This window comes from Polypterus senegalus, chromosome 4, assembly GCF_016835505.1.
Source record: "Polypterus senegalus isolate Bchr_013 chromosome 4, ASM1683550v1, whole genome shotgun sequence".
NCBI lineage: Eukaryota > Metazoa > Chordata > Cladistia > Polypteriformes > Polypteridae > Polypterus > Polypterus senegalus.
The window spans coordinates 145,610,145-145,632,135 of record NC_053157.1 but is presented as its reverse complement, the minus strand read 5'-3'; the positions used below and the strand labels follow the sequence as shown (position 1 = coordinate 145,632,135).

At 37.9% G+C, this 21,991-nt stretch overlaps 1 protein-coding gene across 5 annotated transcripts in view; it reads right to left on the bottom strand.

The window, feature by feature from the left end:
• Positions 1 to 1,049: 1,049 nt before the first annotated feature.
• Positions 1,050 to 21,991, bottom strand: part of afap1 (actin filament associated protein 1) — a 246,643-nt gene continuing 225,701 nt past the window's right edge. For all 5 annotated transcript variants that reach the window (XM_039751423.1, XM_039751424.1, XM_039751422.1 and 2 more), the window contains 3 exons: positions 9,280 to 9,470; positions 5,883 to 6,047; positions 1,050 to 3,571 (listed from right to left, as the gene is read on the bottom strand). In XM_039751423.1, coding sequence (XP_039607357.1) covers positions 3,545 to 3,571; positions 5,883 to 6,047; positions 9,280 to 9,470 — 383 coding nt within the window. In that variant the 3' untranslated portion in view covers positions 1,050 to 3,544. The remainder of the gene's footprint in view (positions 3,572 to 5,882; positions 6,048 to 9,279; positions 9,471 to 21,991) is intronic.

Below are 21,991 nucleotides of genomic sequence, written 5' to 3'. Positions count from 1 at the left end.
TGAGAAAATGTAACTACAATGAGCACCATTGGTTCAAATGTGGGAACATGAAAGTTGTGTGTGTCTTAATGGCTCAGCAGTCAGGGATGCAAACTTCCCAGGCTATCTCAGTGAGTGGGCCAGGCTACATAACATTAGCAGACCTACAGTAGCTTGGTGGGTCCAGATAAAGTGCTCCTGTGACCCCTTCATGTTAGGCTTGGTTTAATGAAGCTGCCTGTCAAAGCCTGAAGTTTCTGGGTCTGTCTGAGGCTAAAGTCTGAGGCTGAGAGCTTTTTTGCCAAAGTTTTTAGATAACAATAAAGATGAAAATCATAAAGAAACTGTAAAAAAAAAAAAAAACTGATTAGTTAAATTTAGGAAACTGAGCTATGTCATGATTCTCAATGTTCCCTTTTTGAAATCACATTTGGAATTTTTCCCTGAAAATCTTGGAGTGGTGAGTGAAAAGGAGGGTGAAAGATTCCATCAAGATACCAAGGACATGGAAAGAAGACACCAGGGACAAGGGAATGTCAGTATGATGGCAGACTGCTGCTGGATGATTCATTGGAATGCACCAGAAAGTCTACAATGGATGGGCCACCAAACAAAGTTTTGGATCAGAAAAATAAGAAGTGATGAAAACTAGAGAAGTTACATGCGAGTCAATTTATATGTATTGTTTTTTCTTTACATATATGCTTAAAATGTTAGATTGGCTAAATATTTTCATGCTAAATTTTAATTAAATTTCTATTCAATATTTTATGTCAACGTGACATGATGGAAACGTTCCAATTATTTTTTTTTTTATAAATGTAATGGATACAAATAAAACTAACTATTCACAATTAAAACATTGTAATTTTGCAGACCTATATTATTTATAAAAGTCTTTGGCGTTTATACAGTGGATAGTACAAAATCAGATATTCTGGACTTCGTTTGCTATTGAGTGAATGCTCAGACAGATAATGGTGTAACGCTTATACATCCACTAGGTGGGGCTCGTTTTCTTTCTTCTAACATATTCAGTGCAGAGTCTGTGCAATCAAGAAGAACACACATCTTTTCTCCTTTTTTAATTGATAACATTACACACATAAATGCTTGCCACCAAGTTGGTGTCTGTCTTTCCATATAAAAGAAGAAATACAACAGGAATAAGGTGCAAAGAAAAAAAAAAGCTTCAGTTTCCAGCTATTTACACTGTTTCACATTTTACACTGAAGTCACCCCTGAAACAGAACTTTGACTGACTGTGAAGCACTTCAGGCCTTCCTCAGCCAGTGCCTTCAGTTTTTCAGTCCAGAACCATTTGAGCTGAGGCATTCAACTTACTTTTTGCTTTTGATTGTTTTATGTTCCATGTTATTGCCAACAGTTATTTTTATATGCTCTTAAAAAAGTGTAATGGCCACATGGCAGGCTCAAAAACTACTGACCTATTATAGTATAACAACTCCATAAAGTAATCCATATTGAAAATCTTGAAAACTATCATCAAAAACATGTCAAACAACAAACTGAAATAATTAGACTACAATGAAGTCATTTGGCAGGAAACACCAAACATTATAAATATTATTCTTATCATTCTCCTGGAATCTTACATAAAACGTTTATAAAAGGAAAATGTTTTTATTGCTTCAGTACAGTATAAGAGCTACTCTGCTTTTGAGAGTTCATTTGGTTTTTACTTTATTGGTAACTCACTTCACCTTTTGGCATAGAATGACATTTCACTTCTGATTCAATCATGAGGCCTTAGAGAAAAGGGATCATTTCGGCCTTGTCCTGCCATTAAGTGACACTTTCATTGCACTTAAAGTAACTTTTTTGTTAATCAGTGGGATTTACGCCTCAAACATGGAGTGACAAGGCCAACTCAATCTGCTGCACCAACAGTTCAGATGAGAGTCTTGAAGAAAGGCACTGGAAAAAACAGAATGGGCCACTCATGTGTCATACTGCGCAAAGTGGGGAGCAGTTGTGTGAAAACTGTACTTACAGCAAAGCCAAAAATAGAATTCTCTCTTGCTGCAGTAAAAAAAAAAGAGAACATGAACCATAGTGGACTCTGTCCACTCAGGCTTACAGGCTAACTGGATATGACAAACAACAAAACAGGTTTCTTGCTGCTAAATTCACTTACACAAAGCCATGCAAGTGTACTTCTTAAGCTCCCACATGGCTGCAAAATTCAGACCGGCATTCTGATTTGTACTGACAACTCATGGCACTCAGTGCCAAAGTGAAGATCAGTAATATAAGGGCTCTTTTGTCAGATAACCTAAATGATACAAGATGGAAGAACTGACGTCAGCACATACTAATAACAGGCAAAATAAAGCAGTAGTCAGTGTCTTGGGCTAAAATGACACCTTGAGAGCAACATTAATGCAGTCTGCTTGTTCTCCCCAAATCTACGTGTCTTATCATCAGGAACAACTGTTTCCTCTCTCAATGCAAGGACAAGCAGTTTAGCTTTACCAACAACTGTAAATGTGAATGACTGCACTGGACAGATGCAAAGTCCACTACTGCTGGGATGTGCTTCAAGGACAGGACAGGGCCAGAATATGAAGGTATGAACAAAACTAATAAACAGTTTTCCAGCTTTGACAGATCATATAAAAAATGTAACTGTTCTTACCTGCCACATTAGGACACAAGTTCAGCTTAGGTTCAAATACTGCGTCCATTGCTGATCCGTAATGCTTTTCAGTTCTAGTTCTGACTACTCCTACTATAAACTGAGCACTGAGAAGTTATGCAGAGGCAATGCAATACTGACAATGGCAAAAGAACCTGAGCAGAAGTCAGGAACGTGGCACTGGAAGTCACATCTAAATATCAAGGACATACTGTATACTGGCTGAAATGTGTATATTTAAGGCATTGCTTGGCATAACAGAGCGGAGCTGGAGGTCACAGCCAGAAACTGATGATCCATGATTTTCCAGAATCTAAAAGATGCCATTTTTAAATTTAAAAAAAAATCTCACTATCATTTTACCTTATTACCACTTTGTTGTTTGGCTGCTTTAAGATAATTGTGTCACAAATCTCTGTTCTGTAAAAAATGCAGTCATTATGGGATAGAAGCTTTTCAAATTTGATAAAGAGACGGTCACTTTTAAACTCTTTACGACAGTGTTTATATTAATGTCTATGAACAAATGTGTTCCTTGGGAAGTCAAATTTACTGAATCATTAAATATATCTCAATATAAATAATAAAGGAAACCTAACATTTATTAAAACATTTACAAATAAATAATTGTTGACCCCGCACCCAATTTTACTCCTGTTATTAAAATTTAAGATATGTCATTTTTTGGAATTTCTTACTTAATTCAAAGGAATGACTCGTTATTTACATCACGGAAAAAATGAACCACAGACTTTAAAATGGGAAAGCACAAAGTGCAGATATGTAGAAACATTACTGGTGCCATAAAATACACCTAGTAATATTAACAGCCTTTCTTCTGTCCGATGGATCTTCATTTGTTTCATTTTTTCTTCATGGGAAATCACATGGTATTAAAAGTAATCCTTATGTTCCACTTTTCATTTCCCATTCCTGTTTAAAAAAAAAAATCAAGTCAACAGACAGATACATACATAGATGGATATCTGGCTTTTTGCAGAAGCTATACATACATACATACATATACACACATACATACATATATATATATATATATATATATATATATATATATACATACACATACACTCACCTAAAGGATTATTAGGAACACCTGTTCAATTTCTCATTAATGCAATTATCTAATCAACCAATCACATGGCAGTTGCTTCAATGCATTTAGGGGTGTGGTCCTGGTCAAGACAATCTCCTGAACTCCAAACTGAATGTCAGAATGGGAAGGAAAGGCGATTTAAGCAATTTTGAGCGTGGTATGGTTGTTGGTGCCAGACAGGCCGGTCTGAGTATTTCACAATCTGCTCAGTTACTGGGATTTTCACGCACAACCATTTCTAGGGTTTACAAAGAATGGTGTGAAAAGGGAAAAACATCCAGTATGCGGCAGTCGTGTGGGCGAAAATGCCTTGTTGATGCTAGAGGTCAGAGGAGAATGGGCCGACTGATTCAAGCTGATAGAAGAGCAACTTTGACTGAACTAACCACTCGTTACAACCGAGGTATGCAGCAAAGCATTTGTGAAGCCACAACACGCACAACCTTGAGGCGGATGGGCTACAACAGCAAAAGACCCCACCGGGTACCACTCATCTCCACTACAAATAGGAAAAAGAGGCTACAATTTGCACGAGCTCACCAAAATTGGACAGTTGAAGACTGGAAAAATGTTGCCTGGTCTGATGAGTCTCGATTTCTGAGACATTCAAATGGTAGAGTCAGAATTTGGCGTAAACAGAATGAGAACATGGATCCATCATGCCTTGTTACCACTGTGCAGGCTGGTGGCGGTGGTGTAATGGTGTGGGGGATGTTTTCTTGGCACACTTTAGGCCCCTTAGTGCCAATTGGGCATCGTTTAAATACCACGGGCTACCTGAGCATTGTTTCTGACCATGTCCATCCCTTCATGACCACCATGTACCCATCCTCTGATGGCTACTTCCAGCAGGATAATGCACCATGTCACAAAGCTCGAATCATTTCAAATTGGTTTCTTGAACATGACAATGAGTTCACTGTACTAAAATGCCCCCCACAGTCACCAGATCTCAACCCAATAGAGCATCTTTGGGATGTGATGGAGCGGAGCCGTGCCCTGGATGTGCATCCCACAAATCTCCATCAACTGCAAGATGCTATCCTATCAATATGGGCCAACATTTCTAAAGAATGCTTTCAGCACCTTGCTGAATCAATGCCACGTAGAATTAAGGCAGTTCTGAAGGCGAAAGGGGGTCAAACACCGTATTATTATGGTGTTCCTAATAATCCTTTAGGTGAGTGTATATATATATATATATATATATATATATATATATATATATATATATATATATATATATACACACACATACATCTATATATATATATATATATATATATATATACACACACACGTGACGTCTACTATATGCTTTCGGAGTGATGATTGACCTCCAAGGTTATTCCTCTTTTTATTTTATTGTAGAATCAACTCTTGGCAGTGGCCAGCAGGGCAGCTGCGCGGTGCACGCGTATGGGCGCCATTCTCATTCCTACCACCTTCGCTGTCATTTCCTCTACGTCTTCATATCTTAAGTCATTCTTGAGGCAGATTGAAGACTTACAGTAAGTGCCAGCTTAAGTGAAAAATTAAGTGGGCCGCTAGGGTGGAAAAAAGAAGAGCTGCTCAGGAAGCAGTAAGCGCATCAACCTCTGAGCAAACGAATGATAAATGTACAGAGAAAGAGTATGAAAACTATGACTGCTCAAGTCAAGTGTATTCACTGCATGTTATCATGCAGTGCGCGGTTTTTGGTGATAATATAACCTCTGAGGTTAGATTTATGAAATGTTAAGACATGGCATGGACTAGATTCTCAGTTAGGGTTAGGATAAAGACGGTTTTGAAGATGTATGGATAGAAGTAAAGCTAGACAAATCTAAACAGCTGGGAGAGTGGACATTTGTTTAACAATGGTGTGAAAAAGAAAGTATTAAAGAAAGTGGTCTTTTCAATGGTATAATGATGTGTTCACTGTGATGTAAGCACACAAGTAAAGTCTAAACTTCAGCTACCTTCTTAGGCCCGTCTTAAGCATACACAACCATTGCCAATGATCTAGTTACCAATAAGTATTTACCTAACATTACCAAGTAGTGAATTTTAATGACTACTTATTAACTGGTAGCGATGAAAGATCTTCCATAACTAGTTACTTGTTATCAAAATATATAAACTCCTAACCTTGGCCTTCCGAAGTACGTGACCTCGTCCTGGAGAGGCTTTCTGAGGGGGTTGTCTTTTCAGAATGGCAGCACTGTTAACAGGAAGCATGGAGGGTTCAGTATCACTCGTATCACAGCTGGAGACTGGGGAATTCTCCACAGTGCGGCGTAGAAACACTGGTGACTATAAAAGGAGGGAAACAACAACAAGACCATGATTTAAAAATGTAACCAAAATGTTTATCAATTAAACTGGAAAAAAACAGAAGCAAATATTACAACTTTTAGAGCTTAGTTACAGCCTGAAATTTTTCAGATACCCACTATCGCAAATCAAATACTTATCTTTATGCTCTCAATAAGAAAGTACAATACAAGAAAATTATGCTTGTGTTTTAAATGTTTCTGCACATTTTAAATAACTTGTTTCTTTTAGATTCAGTCTGATTAACATTACTTCTGCTTCCAAAAATACACTTGACAGATATCCAATACAGTTTTCTGAAAAAAGTGTCACATGTAGTACATATCATTCCTTTTAAGTTTTTGAAAAACAAATTACATTTTGAAATCCATACTCCATATATCCACTGTAAACGTCTAAAAATAATTAAAGAAAAATATAAAAATACTGCCTTATCTTAAGGCAGGGGTCCCCAACTCCGGTCCTGGAAGGCTGCAGATTTTCATTCTAACCCTACTCTTAATTAGTGATCACTTTTTACTGCTAATTAACTTCTTTTGAATTAATTATAATTGACTACCCCTTCAAGACCTCTTCAAAACCCCTTAATTGTTTCTTTTTCCTTAATTAGCAGACAAACAATAATGATACAAAATGAGCCAAAGCATGACCAGCAAACTGTGTTCATCATACAATATCTGAAAATTAAGAAAGATGAAGGTGTCAGGAGTATCAATCTACTCAGGTCCCCAAAATATTTTAACAATGGTCTTATAAATGAGAAAATCAACATTTTCGGAAATAAATGCTATTGCACAATGAGAGCAGCAACAAGCCATGGAATTAAAGAACAGGTTTAACTAACAACAAGAATCAGCTCCTAATTAAGCAATTGGTTGGAGTGAACTTGGTTGGAGGTTGAGACCTTGACTTAGTTGGTCTTCTGATGGCCCACTCACTTCACATTTCATTTCTGTTTGGGTGCCATTTAATGAAGAATGAAGCAATTCAGAGGAACAAATCTTAAAAAACAAGTCAATTAAAATGAAAGGAAAAAGAGTTAATTAGCAGCAGAAATGGATTAAAATGAAAACCTGCTGCTACTGCGGCCCTCCAGGACCAGAGTTGTAGACCACTACTTTAAGGAATCATCTGTTATACACTGAGCCCAAAGGCCTCATGTATAACACCTTGCATTGAATTCATACTAAAACATGCCATACGGACAAAACTAGTAATGTGCATATGCACAAAAAATTCAGATGCATAAAACTGTGAATAACCAAAGCTCTACGCACTTTCCCTTTATAAATCCCTATCAAAGTGAATTTTAATGCACATGTATATACAGTCCCACCATGACTCCTCCCAGAGTTATGCCTATTTGAATATGGAAATCAATATAAATAGCCCCTTCCATTCAGTGTTTTGTTAAAGTACTATGGCAAAAGCATGTGTAAAAAAAAAGAGGAGAATTTTCACCGAATGTGAAATGGAGGTCCTACTCAGTGAAGTGTAGGCAAGGAAAAACATGCTATTTGGTAGCTTAAGCAGTGGTATAAACAACAAAAGGAAATTGATGGAGTGGTACAGCATAGCAGAGGCACTGAAAAGTTCAAGTTCAGAAAGTTGCACAGTTTAAAAAATAAAAATAGAAGTGGTCACATATCAAAGTCGATGTGAAAAGGCGAGTCACAGCCCACCGACTGAAAAAATAATTCTAAACCGAGATTAAAATCGACTTTAATCTTGAAAATTTCCAGGTTAATCTTGTTGTTTATTTTGCCACTAAAGTAGAACATCATAAACTTCACCTTAATATCAATGTTTCACTTACTAGAGTCTCTCAAACCTCATTGTGACTAAAGCAGCACGTTAAATACTATACTTTGTATTCTAAGTGTTCCCTGACTCAGTCGTTAATTGATACATGCTCCTTAAACGGGCTTTCTCTTACTCTGTCAGGAGCTCCGGCAGTGATTTCCACACAGAACACATTACATGCATGATATTACAGAACTTTGAACATTTTAAAATACTAGGATGTATGCTTGCATTACTGTCTCTGTCAAACATACCAAACCCCACTTCCTGCCCTGTTTTCTTTCTCCACGTAAACAATTGGCATACAATAAGCTCTCTTCTACTGAATTGAATTGTATGGCACAATAAGAATCAATATGCAGCTCCTCCATAAACTTATTTTCCTATAAAATGATAAAAAAACTAATAATAATAATAATAATAATATGATAAAAAAAATGAAAAATATACAATATGAAGGCATAAGTACAATATCCATGTCCACATACTGCAGATAGTGCAAATGGTTCATAAAGTGGCTATGATTGTGCAATATTACAGTTGTAATGCAAGTTTACGGTGAGGTAACTGAAATTATAAGTACAAATAGTTCTACCGCACTTGATAGACTGATTGAGTGCGTTTATAACTCTTGGGATAAAACTGTTGCTGAGCTTCGAGGTTCAGGTAGAAGAAGGCTCTGAAGCATTGATGGGAGAAAATCAAATAGACTGTGGCACAGGTGAGCAGAATCCATGCAGTTGCTGATGGCTCCCCTGAGGAAGTGTGTGCTATAAATATCCTCCAGGACTGGAAGTTGTATCTTGATAATCCTCTGCACTCTCGACTACAGAGCTTTCCGATCAGCTACGGTACAGCTGTGATACCACACACAGATACAATGGGTTAAATTACTCTCAGTAGTGAACTGAGAATAACAGCACTATAGCAGCCATGGTAGTTGGAATAGTTTTTCCATGCATTAATATATTGTCACAGATTGATTACAACCAAGTGAATTAAATTTGTAAACGATATGCAATTAATTCCAGTGTATTTGATAAAGCCTGTATCATGGATATGAATCTAAAAAAGAAAGGGACAACACACAGAAACAGTAGCACTGCTTTGACACTGGGTACCACCAGTTTGCACAACCAAGCAGAAATATGCTTACACGCATGGTCTGAGGCTGCAGTGAAAACGTGCGTGGCTTTATGCCAAGTTTAGTTTTTATTGATCTCAATACGAGTGTGGAAATGGGCGTACACAACATTTTGGTTTATACATGAGGCCCCAGGTATTTTTTTTTAAGGCACTTCAAAATAATTACATATTTAATCATTACTGTTTAATCTAGGTAGCTTTGTAGATAAATAAATATAAGTAACAGATAAGAGACTTTTTGGGTAAATATAACTGTACATACCTGAGGGCTTGAGGTGCCTGACTTTGGCTCAATGGTCAGCCCCAGTGTGATTCCTCCATTCAGGGCTTTCTTTAGACTGTCCTTCACTTCTGTGAGTTCCAATTCTAGATTAACTCGTTCTTGCTCTTTCTTCTTGCACTCGTCTTCAAGTCTTTTTAGTTTCTCCTCAAGAATAGCCTGAGATTTTCTGCCTATATAAAAAAATGACAATTTTATATATAGCAAAGAATAATGGTAATAAATGGTAGAAAAATGCACTAAATCTTTAGCAGAAGACATAGCCATTAAATATTTTGAAAAAATAGCATGTTCCATTAACATAGCACCACCCCACACTGACACAGCTGAAGTTCTCCCAGCTGAAGTCTGTTTATCTGGGTGTGAGGTGCCTGGAATTGTATCAGGTCAGGTTGGGGAGCATGCACTGGTACACGATAAATAATATCTCGTTATTTGGAATGCATACGTTTCATGTATGCTCATGTCTACAATAATCTATGTATAGGTAGGATGGCAGGAAATGCGAGGCAATAAATGTTGAACACAAAACTAAAACAGAAACTTTTTTCATTTTATAGTAATACTTGACAACATGCTGACCTGAAGTGTATAATGTGTGAAGACTGAAGTCCAAATATCAAGTGAACAATTTCACAAAAGGTATAACAAAACAAGTGTGCTTTTATTGAATAATATAACCAAAGAAAAGGAAATCATTCAATTTACATGTTGCTGTCAATAAGTAAAAAGCCAAGCGCAAATAGCAATCGACCGAAAACTGACGTATCTGCTTTACTGGTGCAGAGGTAAGAACTGCTGCCTTGTAATCAAGAGTTTGCGGGTTCGAGCCCCAGTTCTCCCCATTTTGAGTAGTAAGCAGCTATTATTATTACTATTATATAATAAAAACAAACATTTGATTTGAGTCTGTAACACCCGGTGTACATTTATGCTACCTGTAAAAGTTAGCATTTTTTTGTTTTTTTTATTCAGTTTTATTCTCTCAGTCACGTTCACATGGTACAACAAACTTGTCTTTCTCCCTCTCTGAGTTGATGCTGTTTATCTCTAGTCTTTTCACAAAAGCAACAATGACCACAGTTGGTGCTGTGGTTGATGCCTGGTCAGAACTAATTGTTGTACCGGCAATCAAAGATACAATGCCCCATGACCACTATCAGAGTATCATGCAGCATTTTGCACTTTGTAAGAAAAACAACAGATTTGTTGCAATCTCGGACATCTGCCAACGTTTTGTTAAGAACTGTGTGTTGAGTTACAAACTAGGGCAACATATTACTGTTGATGAGCAACTGTTTCCAACTAAGGTTCGTTGTCCTTTCTTGCAATACACCTCAACCAAGACTGACAAATTTGGCATAAAGTTTTGGATTGCAGCAGATTTGAAGTGGCAGATTTGAACACAAAATACATGTGCAATGCCACTCTCATTTAGGAAAAAAATCCCAGTCGTCTCACAGGAAAAAGATTTTCTGAGACTGTAGTCATAAAGCTTATGGAGCCGTTTCTGGACATAGGTAGAATCGGAACAGACAACTTCTTCCCGTCGCTTTTGCTGGGTAAAAGACTGCTACACCGCAACACAACTCCGCTTGGCACCATAAATAAAGTGGGACTTCCACCTGCAACTAAAGTCACTTTAGCATGCAAGCAATATTTAGTTCTAGCAGTGCCATGGTGATGTGTATGTGCCCAAAAAGAAATCTGTCTGAATTCTCAGTACTGTGCACCATAACATGGGGACTGGGCAAGATCAGAAAAAAAAAAAACAATGTTCATATGACAACTCATGTCCAAATGACATTGCGTTTTCAAATAATGCAGTTTTCATGCATGGATGTGTGCGTGCATGTGCGAGAAATTCAAGTGACAAGATATCAAGAAGACGTGATTCACCAGCGTTTGTGTGTCAGCTTATATCCCAATATCTTTTACAGTTAGCAAAAATGTTCACCGGGCGTTACAGACTCAAATCAAATGTATGTTTTTATTATATAATAGTAATAATAATAGCAGCTCACTACTCAAAATGGGAAGAACCTGGACTCGACCACTAATCTCTTGATTATGAGGCAGCAGTTCTTACCTCTGTACCAGCCAAACAAACACGATGGCCCTTTGTCGATTGATGGGATTCAGTTTTGGCACATTGCCAGTAACATGTAAATTGAATGATTTCTTTTTGTTTAGTTATATTTTGGAATTCAGTCTTCACGCATTATACACTTCAGGTCAGCATTTTGTCAATTATTACGGTTTCTGTTTTAGCTATGTGTTCAATGTTTCTTGCCTCACATTTCCGGTCATCCTACATTTACACGGATCATTGTAGACACGGAACACACATGAAATGTACGTATTCCAAATAATGATATACTATTTACCCTATACAATTCAGGCACCTCACACCCAGATAAACAGACTTGAACTGGGAGGACTTCAGCTGTATCAGTGGGGGATGGGATAGCAGGCTGCTTGCTGCATGTGCTGATTGATTCATTTGTAAAACAAAGATGCTGATGAAGAGGTACAAAGGAATTTAATGGGGCCCAGCATTACGACTTTTTTCATAGGCTTCTGGAATTCTAGTGCATTCAGTAACTGAACCACTTCTCAAGCCAGTTCAGGATGGGTAGGAAACCTTTATGGACACACACACGTGTAGTCACTCAGTGCATGGAAAGAGATGACTGAATTACAGGTATTAATTATACTGTACAGTGGGAGCCACGTCAAACAGCCGCCTGGAGCATGACAGGACCATGACAGGACCATGCACGATCCGTGCACGGAATGTGATCCCCCGCGATGACGCAGTTAACGATGCCCCGCCCCATAAATGCCCCCATGCGCTTTCTAAAAAGATGGTTGCAATGCTGTATAATCCCGCCAGATGGAGCATTGAATGCTTCAGTTAACTGCAGTGTCCAGGAAGCCCTATACCGTATCTTTAATATACTGTATAGGCAGTTCTTGTATTGTCAACATAGTTTCATAAATAGATGACGTGGTAAAAAAAACAACAACAAACCGATTAATAAAACAGATTTGTTAAATCACTCAATACACAACCCATGATGATTATGCTATTTATTATTAAATAATGAATTAATAAAACTAGTTAGTAAAATATTTTTATTCTAGACTATAAGTGAAGAAAAAATAAAGCAAGTTACAGTAGGCGGTTGATATGACAGCTTGCGTGGTGCAATGCTAAGAACTGCTGATTTCCGATCCGTGCTGTATAAAATCATCACATTCAAATATTAACAATTCCCACACACCCTTCCTACATTCACAACATGTGTACTTGTTGCAGTGTACACATCTCTCTGTGCTATGGTTCCTATTACACTGAATGAGCACCTGACATTGTACTTTCTTCCCTATATAAATAACATTCGAGCTATAGCGCGTCTCCAAATAAATCACATTTGAGTTATAGCGCGTTTTTATGTGAAAACAGCATTGTCAGATTTGGGGGGGTGGGTCATGAACGCGACTGAGAGAATGGAACTGAATTTAAAAAAAAAAAGCTAACCTTTACAATTATCATGCATTTACATATTCGTTTTCAAACAATATTGCATTATTATATAGGAGCTTCCCTGTCTGCCTATCATATAGTGCCTTTCCTTCCTACCTATCTATATATCTATCCCCTTAGCTGTTTTTTATATATCTATTATACAGTGCCTTCCCTGTTTATTTATATATCTAGTGCCTTCTCTGCCTGTCTGTCTTTCTGTCTGATTGCATATAGCGCTGAACTCACTGCTCTGTACTATTCTGTCCCCTGCATGTCCTGGAGTATAAAAGAAACAGCACCATACAGCAACATGTGTGAACTGGCAAGATCGGGGAAAAAACACGCGGTCACTGATTACAAACCGCAAGATGAATGAAAGAGACAATATATGTAAAAACATCATCGCACTAATGCAATATTATTTGAAAGCGAATAGCGTCAGATCGGGTTTGAATATGCCCATCTGACGCTGTTCGTTTCAAATAATATTGCATGTACTGTGCGTTGAAACTGCTTCACTGAATAAGATGACTCCTTCTGTAACAGCATCAGCGTGTATTCAAACCCGATCTGACGCTGTTCGTTTCAAATAATATTGCATGTACTTAACTATTTTAGAATAAAAACATACATTTGATTTCAGTCAGTCTGTAAGAGCCAGTGTACATTACGGAAGCGTATTAGGGCCACGGTGAAAAAAAAAATACGGACACAGTGAAGAAAAAAATCTAAATGTCGAGATTAAAGTCGACATGTTGACTTTATTCTCGACATTTCCACTTTATTGTCGCCAATTATGTCGAGATTAAAGTCGACATTTTCCACTTTATTCTAATAGTTTATTTTGTCAGTAGAATGTCGCAAACTAAACTAAATCTTAAAATGAATGTTTAATTTACTAGATTTTCTCAAACCCGTCATTAATTAATGTAGCACATTAAATGCTTTATATTAAGTGTTCCCGACCCAGTTAAGTTGTGTTTACACGGATTACTGTAGAAACGGAACACACGTGAAATGCGTGTATTCCAAATAATGATCTATTCTTTCCACTCTAAAACTCCACTTCACTCCCAGATAATCAATCAAGGCATGAGCTGGGAGAAGTTTGTGCACGTTCTAAGTCGTTGGGGGGATGGAATAGCCGACTCGGAACCAGTGGTGCGCTGTCAGATCCGGAAATCTCTGCATGACAGTCTCGTGCACCTTCTCTTTTAAATTCTTGGGCAATTTGGCTTTGCCGTTTGTCCCACTCCAGTTCAATGTAACCCATGGGTCTCAATCACAAAATCAGCCAACACTGTAAACAGATGACACAACAAATTATATACTCTGAAACGTTCATTTGAACATTTAAAAATACAGTATATACAAAAACATAAATATAAAACAATCAACTATTATTGTTAAAGTCAGTCTGCTGTTCAGGATCAAGTTTACGGGCTTCGTTTAACGTTGAAGCACTAACTGCCAAAGTGCCACCGTGTGTGTGTGTGTGTGTGTGCGCGCTCCGCATTCGTCAGGTTTGTCTGAGCTGGCTTTAACACAAACACATTTGCGCCAGCAGGCGAAAAAACATTTTAGCACCATCTAACAGTCAGTAATAAGGAGAAGTCAGTACATTCTCCGTTGAGATTTCTCACATTCCACTCCTCCTAAGTTTGTCTTTTAATGAAGTTCTAAGAAAACTAAGAAAAATATTTTGGGTCACTTAAGCACGAAATAGCACGGACAAATGATCAAGATTTTAATTGTTGTTGTCATTTTCTCAAACATGATTTTCCAACTTGGCGTTTATAAAGATTTAGACAGACTGAATTTAAGAATGCACCCCTAGTAACCTAAAAAAACACACACACACCGAAGAGCAAAGCGGAGCTTTGCATTCACACCTCAGACCGTCTTTTGTCTTGTAAATGAGGTATCCTAATTCACCTTCCAATCCCCACCAGCACACACACTCTTTGTCTGTACTGTACACTGTTGCTGTTTGTTAGGGCACTTGGTTATACAGAGTACTTTAATGTATAAAACACTTACTTCCTGGTTTGTTTTATTTTAAATATAGCTTATTACCTTATTCAGCAAAATAAACAATGTTATCTTTGTGTTAATTATTAACGTATTGATGTCTTTTAATTAAGGACAAAAATAGACCATGCGCTTGTGTTTAGGACTGCTGAACAGCTGTGTTCATAGGTTTAATCAACGATAACAGTTAAAGCATTTGTGGATGAGAGGTGTGTGTGTGTGTGTGCGCTCCTGCATTTCTCCGTTGGCTTTAACACAAACACATTTGCAGACAGGTCTAAAGAACCCTCCCCGCCAAAAAAACACACACAGAGCAATTAGCACCATGTCATAGTCAGGATTCTCCACTGAGGTTTCTCACCTTCTAAGTTTGTGTTTGCTCTTTTGATGGAGTTCTTAAAACCCAAAAATTATTTATACTGAAAAAAATTATTATGGGTCACATAATCACAAACACAAACTAGCACAGATACATATGATCAAGTGTTTAACTATTGTTTTCATTTGTTTCTATGACCAGTAATAATATTAATAATAATTATTATTGTTAGCCCAACTCTTTGACTATTTAAAACAAAGCGTCTCCCATTTTTGCCCATTTACTGTAAGTAGTTGGTTCAAGTAAATGTTTTTTAAATACCCAAACAATCCCCAACAATTAAAACACGCACACGACTTTAGAAATAAAATGTATTCTTCCAAAACTAGTCAATCGCTTCTTAAAACCGTTCTCACCTCTCCGCCAGTGTCTTTTGTTAATCTAAATGTGCTGATAAAAGAAAAGCTGCAAGTAGCCGGCTATTCCATCCCCCGAACGACTTAGAACGTGCACAAACTTCTCCCAGCTCATGCCTTGATTGATTATCTGGGAGTGAAGTGGAGTTTTAGAGAGGAAATAATAGATCATTATTTGGAATACACGCTTTCACGTGTGTTCCGTTTCTACAGTAATCCGTGTAAACACATTTTTAAAACAGAAACGTTTTTCATATTGTAGTAGTAAATGACAAAATGTAAGCATAAACTATATAATGTATGAAGCCTGAAGTCCAAATATCAAACACTTTCACAAAAGGAACAAATATAACAGAACAAGTATGCTTTTATTCAAAAAAATATAACTGCAGAAAAAACCGCCTTAACATGCGACATTGACACTTGTTTATCGCGACTGCCTCCGTGCGCAATTGAATCAGCTCCGACTGCGAGTCAGAAGACCGTGAGTTCGATCCTGCACCACTTTGTTTTGAGAAGTAAACTGCTCTTATTCTTACTATTTTAGAATAAAAACATGCATTTGATTTCAGTGTGTAACAGTGTAATTTATGATACTTGTAAAGGTTAGTTTTTTTTTTTATTCACTTTTCATTCTCTCAGTCGTGTTCAGGATCCTTCCCTACCCCCCCATCTGAGAATGCTGTTTTCACATAAAGATGCGTTACAGCTCTGCAGCGTACTTGTGACTGCATTCTCGTACCAATGCTTGCGAACTGAAGTGCCTGCATGCAGTTTTCGTGGCATTACACGTCTATTTTTTTGAGCATGCCCATGTCGCTCAAACACAGGAACATATGTTGGTGTACAAGAATAAAAAACAAGTGCACTTTTATTCTAGACTATAAGTGAAGAAAAAATAAAGCAAGTTACAGTAGGCGGTTGATATGACAGCTTGCGTGGTGCAATGCTAAGAATTGCTGATTTCCGATCCGTGCTGTATAAAATCATCACATTCAAATATTAACAATTCCCACACACCCTTCCTACATTCACGACATGTGTACTTGTTGCAGTGTACACATCTCTCTGTGCTATGGTTCCTATTACACTGAATGAGCACCTGACATTGTACTTTCTTCCCTGTTTAAATAACATTCGAGTATAGCGCGTCTCCAAATAAATCACATTCGAGTATAGCGCGTCTCCAAATAAATCACATTCGAGCTATAGCGCGTCTCCAAATAAATCACATTTGAGTTATAGCGCGTCTTTATGTGAAAACAGCATTGTCAGATTGGGGTGGGGGGGATCGTGAACGCGACTGAGAGAATGGAACTGAATTTAAAAAAAGCTAACCTTTACAATTATCATGCATTTACACTGGCTTACAGACTGACTGAAATCAAATGTATGTTTTTATTCTAAAATAGTTAAGTACATGCAATATTAGCGTCAGATCGGGTTTGAATACACGCTGTTACAGAAGGAGTCAGCTTATTCAGTGCAGCACTTTCAACGCACAGTACATGCAATATTATTTGAAAACGAACAGCGTCAGATCTATGGAGCAATATTTCGGACAAAATGAAATAAATAAATAAATGCGTAAATAAATAAAAGTACTGTGAAATGTGAGTATAAATAAATAAATGTGTCATGAAATGAGAGCATAAATAAATAAATGTGTCACGAAATATGTTTTCGTTGCTTATTTATTTATTTCATTTTGTCTGTAACATTCCTGCAAACCGTCATGAAATACGGCTTGAAATAAAACTGTCACTTTCACTCGTCAAAGTTGAGAGGGTGGGCTCTAACACGCCCTCTAGTTACTGATTGGTGAATCGATAGCACAAGAATGAATTAGAAAAATGCTTACTACTGCCGATGAAATGGATTCTGCCGAAGATATTACGTATTTCAGAGAGAATTGAAGATTTATCGGAAGAAATGACAATGTTGGCGCCCTTTTAGACTCGATATAGATTAAACTATTTTTGAAATTATCAAAGAACAGGTGGAACGGACTCTACTACACTCCAGTTCAGGTGACTCAGTTCCCTGCTCTGGACGTCCATCCTTTGACATTCCAGCTGAGTCAATAGAACACCTTCTGTTATGCGGTTTAAAAGTACGACAAATTGCAGATCTATATGGTGTATCGGAGAAGACGATCACAAGGCGAATGAGCCAGTTTGATATACGGTAAACTGCAACGGCTGTATTAGTTTAGGTACTTTGACATGGAATGCTCAAAGCAGCTCCAACTAATATTTATTGATTCAGCTGGAATGTCAAAGGATGGACGTCCAGAGCAGGGAACTGAGTCACCTGAACTGGAGTGTAGTAGAGTCCGTTCCACCTGTTCTTTGATAATTTCAAAAATAGTTTAATCTATATCGGAGTCTAAAAGGGCCGCCAACATTGTCATTTCTTCCGATAAATCTTCAATTCTCTCTCTGAAATACGTAGTATCTTCGGCAGAATCCATTTCATCGGCAGTAGTAAGCATTTTTCTAATTCATTCTTGTGCTGTCGATTCACCAATCAGAAACTAGATGGCATGTTAGAGCCCACCCTCTCAACTTTGACGAGTGAAGGTGACAGTTTTATTTCAAGCCGTATTTCACGACGGTTTGCAGGAATGTTACGGACAAAATGAAATAAATAAATAAGCAACGAAAAACATATTTCGTGACACATTTATTTATTTATGCTATCATTTCACGATACATTTATTTATTAAGGCTTCATTTCATGATACATTTATTTATTTATGCTCACATTTCACAGTACTTTTATTTATTTACGCATTTATTTATTTATTTCATTTTGTCCGAAATATTCCTCCATACAGAACGGGCATATATTCAAACCCGATCTGACGCTATTCGTTTTCAAATAATATTGCATTAGTGCAATGATGTTTTTACATATATTGTCTCTTTCATTCATCTTGCGGTTTGTAATCAGTGACCGCGTGTTTTTTCCCCGATCTTGCCAGTTCGCACATGTTGCTGTATGGTGCTGTTTCTTTTGTACTCCAGGACATGCAGAGGACAGAATAGTACAGAGCAGTAAGTTCAGTGCTATATGCAATCAGACAGACAGACAGGCAGAGAAGGCACTAGATATATAAATAAACAGGGAAGGCACTGCATAATAGATATATAAAAAACAGCTAAGGGGATAGATATATAGATAGGTAGGAAGGAAAGGCACTATATGATAGGCAGACCGGGAAGCTCCTATATAATAATATAATATAATATAATGTTATAATTATAATAATAAAATATAATGTTAAAATCACGTGATTGCAACTCAGCGCAGCTAAATTGCTGGCGTGTGTTAACGTGTTCTTGAGAACAAAGCGCCATCTAGTGGTGGAACCAGGTAAATGAATAAATAGGGCATGAATGGGCGTGTTTACTGTGAAATCATGACACGCCTTCTATCAGTAGAGGGAGGGGGGGATCACGGCGTGCATAGGGCAGCCGTACGCCATTCGTACGCCATTCACACGGCCGCGGCTATTTGACGTGGCTCCATCTGTAAATACAATGTTAAATACAGAAGTATGATATTAGCTTCATTTCTCATGTACTTGCAAATTACTAACAAATGAAACCTCAGAGTCAAAATTCTGCTAAACTACATTATACTGTTCTCTCATTAATACTTAACCTTGTGAAAAAGTAACAGCAGGACTGGGTCACAGAGCAAAAGTATTTAATTAAAATGCCTCCTATGAGTGCTAAAGACAAAGGCTAATACTGAACAGCTACGGTTAACAAAGATATGTCATTCAATATAATCAATATACAGTGGTGTGAAAAACTATTTGCCCCTTCATGATTTCTTATTCTTTTGCATGTTTGTCACACAAAATGTTTCTGATCATCAAACACATTTAACCATTAGTCAAATATAACACAAGTAAACACAAAATGCAGTTTTTAAATAATGGTTTTTATTATTTAGGGAGAAAAAAAATCCAAACCTACATGGCCCTGTGTGAAAAAGTAATTGCCCCCTTGTTAAAAATAACCTAACTGTGGTGTATCACACCTGAGTTCAATTTCCGTAGCCACCCCCAGGCCTGATTACTGCCACACCTGTTTCAATCAAGAAATCACTTAAATAGGAGCTGCCTGACACAGAGAAGTAGACCAAAAGCACCTCAAAAGCTAGACATCATGCCAAGATCCAAAGAAATTCAGGAACAAATGAGAACAGAAGTAATTGAGATCTATCAGTCTGGTAAAGGTTATAAAGCCATTTCTAAAGCTTTGGGACTCCAGCGAATCACAGTGAAAGCCATTATCCACAAATGGCAAAAACATGGAACAGTGGTGAACCTTCCCAGGAGTGGCCAGCCGACCAAAATTACCCCAAGAGCACAGAGACGACTCAACCGAGAGGTCACAAAAGACCCCAGGACAACGTCTAAAGAACTGCAGGCCTCACTTGCCTCAATTAAGGTCAGTGTTTACGACTCCACCATAAGAAAGAGACTGGGCAAAAACGGCCTGCATGGCTGATTTCCAAGACGAAACCACTGTTAAGCAAAAGAACATTAGGGCTCGTCTCAATTTTGCTAAGAAACATCTCAATGATTGCCAAAACTTTTGGGAAAATACCTTGTGGACTGATGAGACAAAAGTTGAACTTTTTGGAAGGCAAATGTCCAGTTACATTTGGCGTAAAAGGAACACAGCATTTCAAAAAAAGAACATCATACCAACAGTAAAATATGGTGGTGGTAGTGTGATGGTCTGGGGTTGTTTTGCTGCTTCAGGACCTGGAAGGCTTGCTGTGATAGATGGAACCATGAATTCTACTGTCTACCAAAAAATCCTGAAGGAGAATGTCCGGCCATCTGTTCGTCAACTCAAGCTGAAGCGATCTTGGGTGCTGCAACAGGACAATGACCCAAAACACACCAGCAAATCCACCTCTGAATGGCAAGAAAAACAAAATGAAGACTTTGGAGTGGCCTAGTCAAAGTTCTGACCTGAATCCAATTGAGATGCTATGGCATGACCTTAAAAAGGCGGTTCATGCTAGAAAACCCTCAAATAAAGCTGAATTACAACAATTCTGTAAAGATGAGTGGGCCAAAATTCCTCCAGAGCGCTGTAAAAGACTCATTGCAAGTTATCGCAAACGCTTGATTGCAGTTATTGCTGCTAAGGGTGGCCCAACCAGTTATTAGGTTCAGGGGGCAATTACTTTTTCACACAGGGCGATGTAGGTTTGGATTTTTTTCCTCCCTAAATAATAAAAACCATCATTTAAAAACTGCATTTTGTGTTTACTTGTGTTATATTTGACTAATGGTTAAATGTGTTTGATGATCAGAAACATTTTGTGTGACAAACATGCAAAAGAATAAGAAATCATGAAGGGGGCAAATAGTTTTTCACACCACTGTATAATGAAACAGTAAAAAATATGTTTTAAAAGTAAAAATCAACTCTCAACAGTTTCTTTGACTTTACTGTAAAAGTAGAGCGAGGTATTTGCAAGCCCAGAAACACCCTTTTTCAGCCAATTTCCTTATATTAAACTTCAAATGGAAGATGAATACTAATATCTTGTGGCCATCATATACAGTGCATCCGGAAAGTATTCACAGCGCATCAGTTTTTCCACATTTTGTTATGTTACAGCCTTATTCAAAAATTCATTTTTTTCCTCAGAACTCTACACACAACACCCCATAATGACAACGTGAAAAAAGTTTACTTGAGGTTTTTGCAAATTTATTAAAAATACAAAAATTTGAGAAAGCACATGTACATAAGTATTCACAACCTTTGCCATGAAGCTCAAAATTGAGCTCAGGTGCATCCTGTTTCCCCTGATCATCCTTGAGATGTTTCTACAGCTTAATTGGAGTCCACCTGTGGTAAATTCAGTTGATTGGACATGATTTGGAAAGGCACACACCTGTCTATAGAAGGTCCCACAGTTGACAGTTCATGTCAGAGCACAAACCAAGCATGAAGTCAAAGGAATTGTCTGTAGACCTCCAAGACAGGATTGTCTCAAGGCACAAATCTGGGGAAGGTTACAGAAAAATTTCTGCTGCTTTGAAGGTCCCAGTCAGCACAGTGGCCTCCATCATCCGTAAGAGGAAGAAGTTCGAAACCACCAGGACTCTTCCTAGAGTTGGCCGGCAATCTAAACTGAGTGATCGGCGGAGAAGGGCCTTAGTCAGGGAGGTGACCAAGAACCTGATGGTCACTCTGTCAGAGGTGGAGAGGGGAGAACCTTCTAGAAGGACAACCATGTCTGCAGCAATCCACCAATCAGGCCTGTATGGTAGAGTGGCCAGACGGAAGCCACTCCTTAGTAAAAGGCACATGGCAGCCCGCCTGGAGTTTGCCAAAAGGCACCTGAAGGACT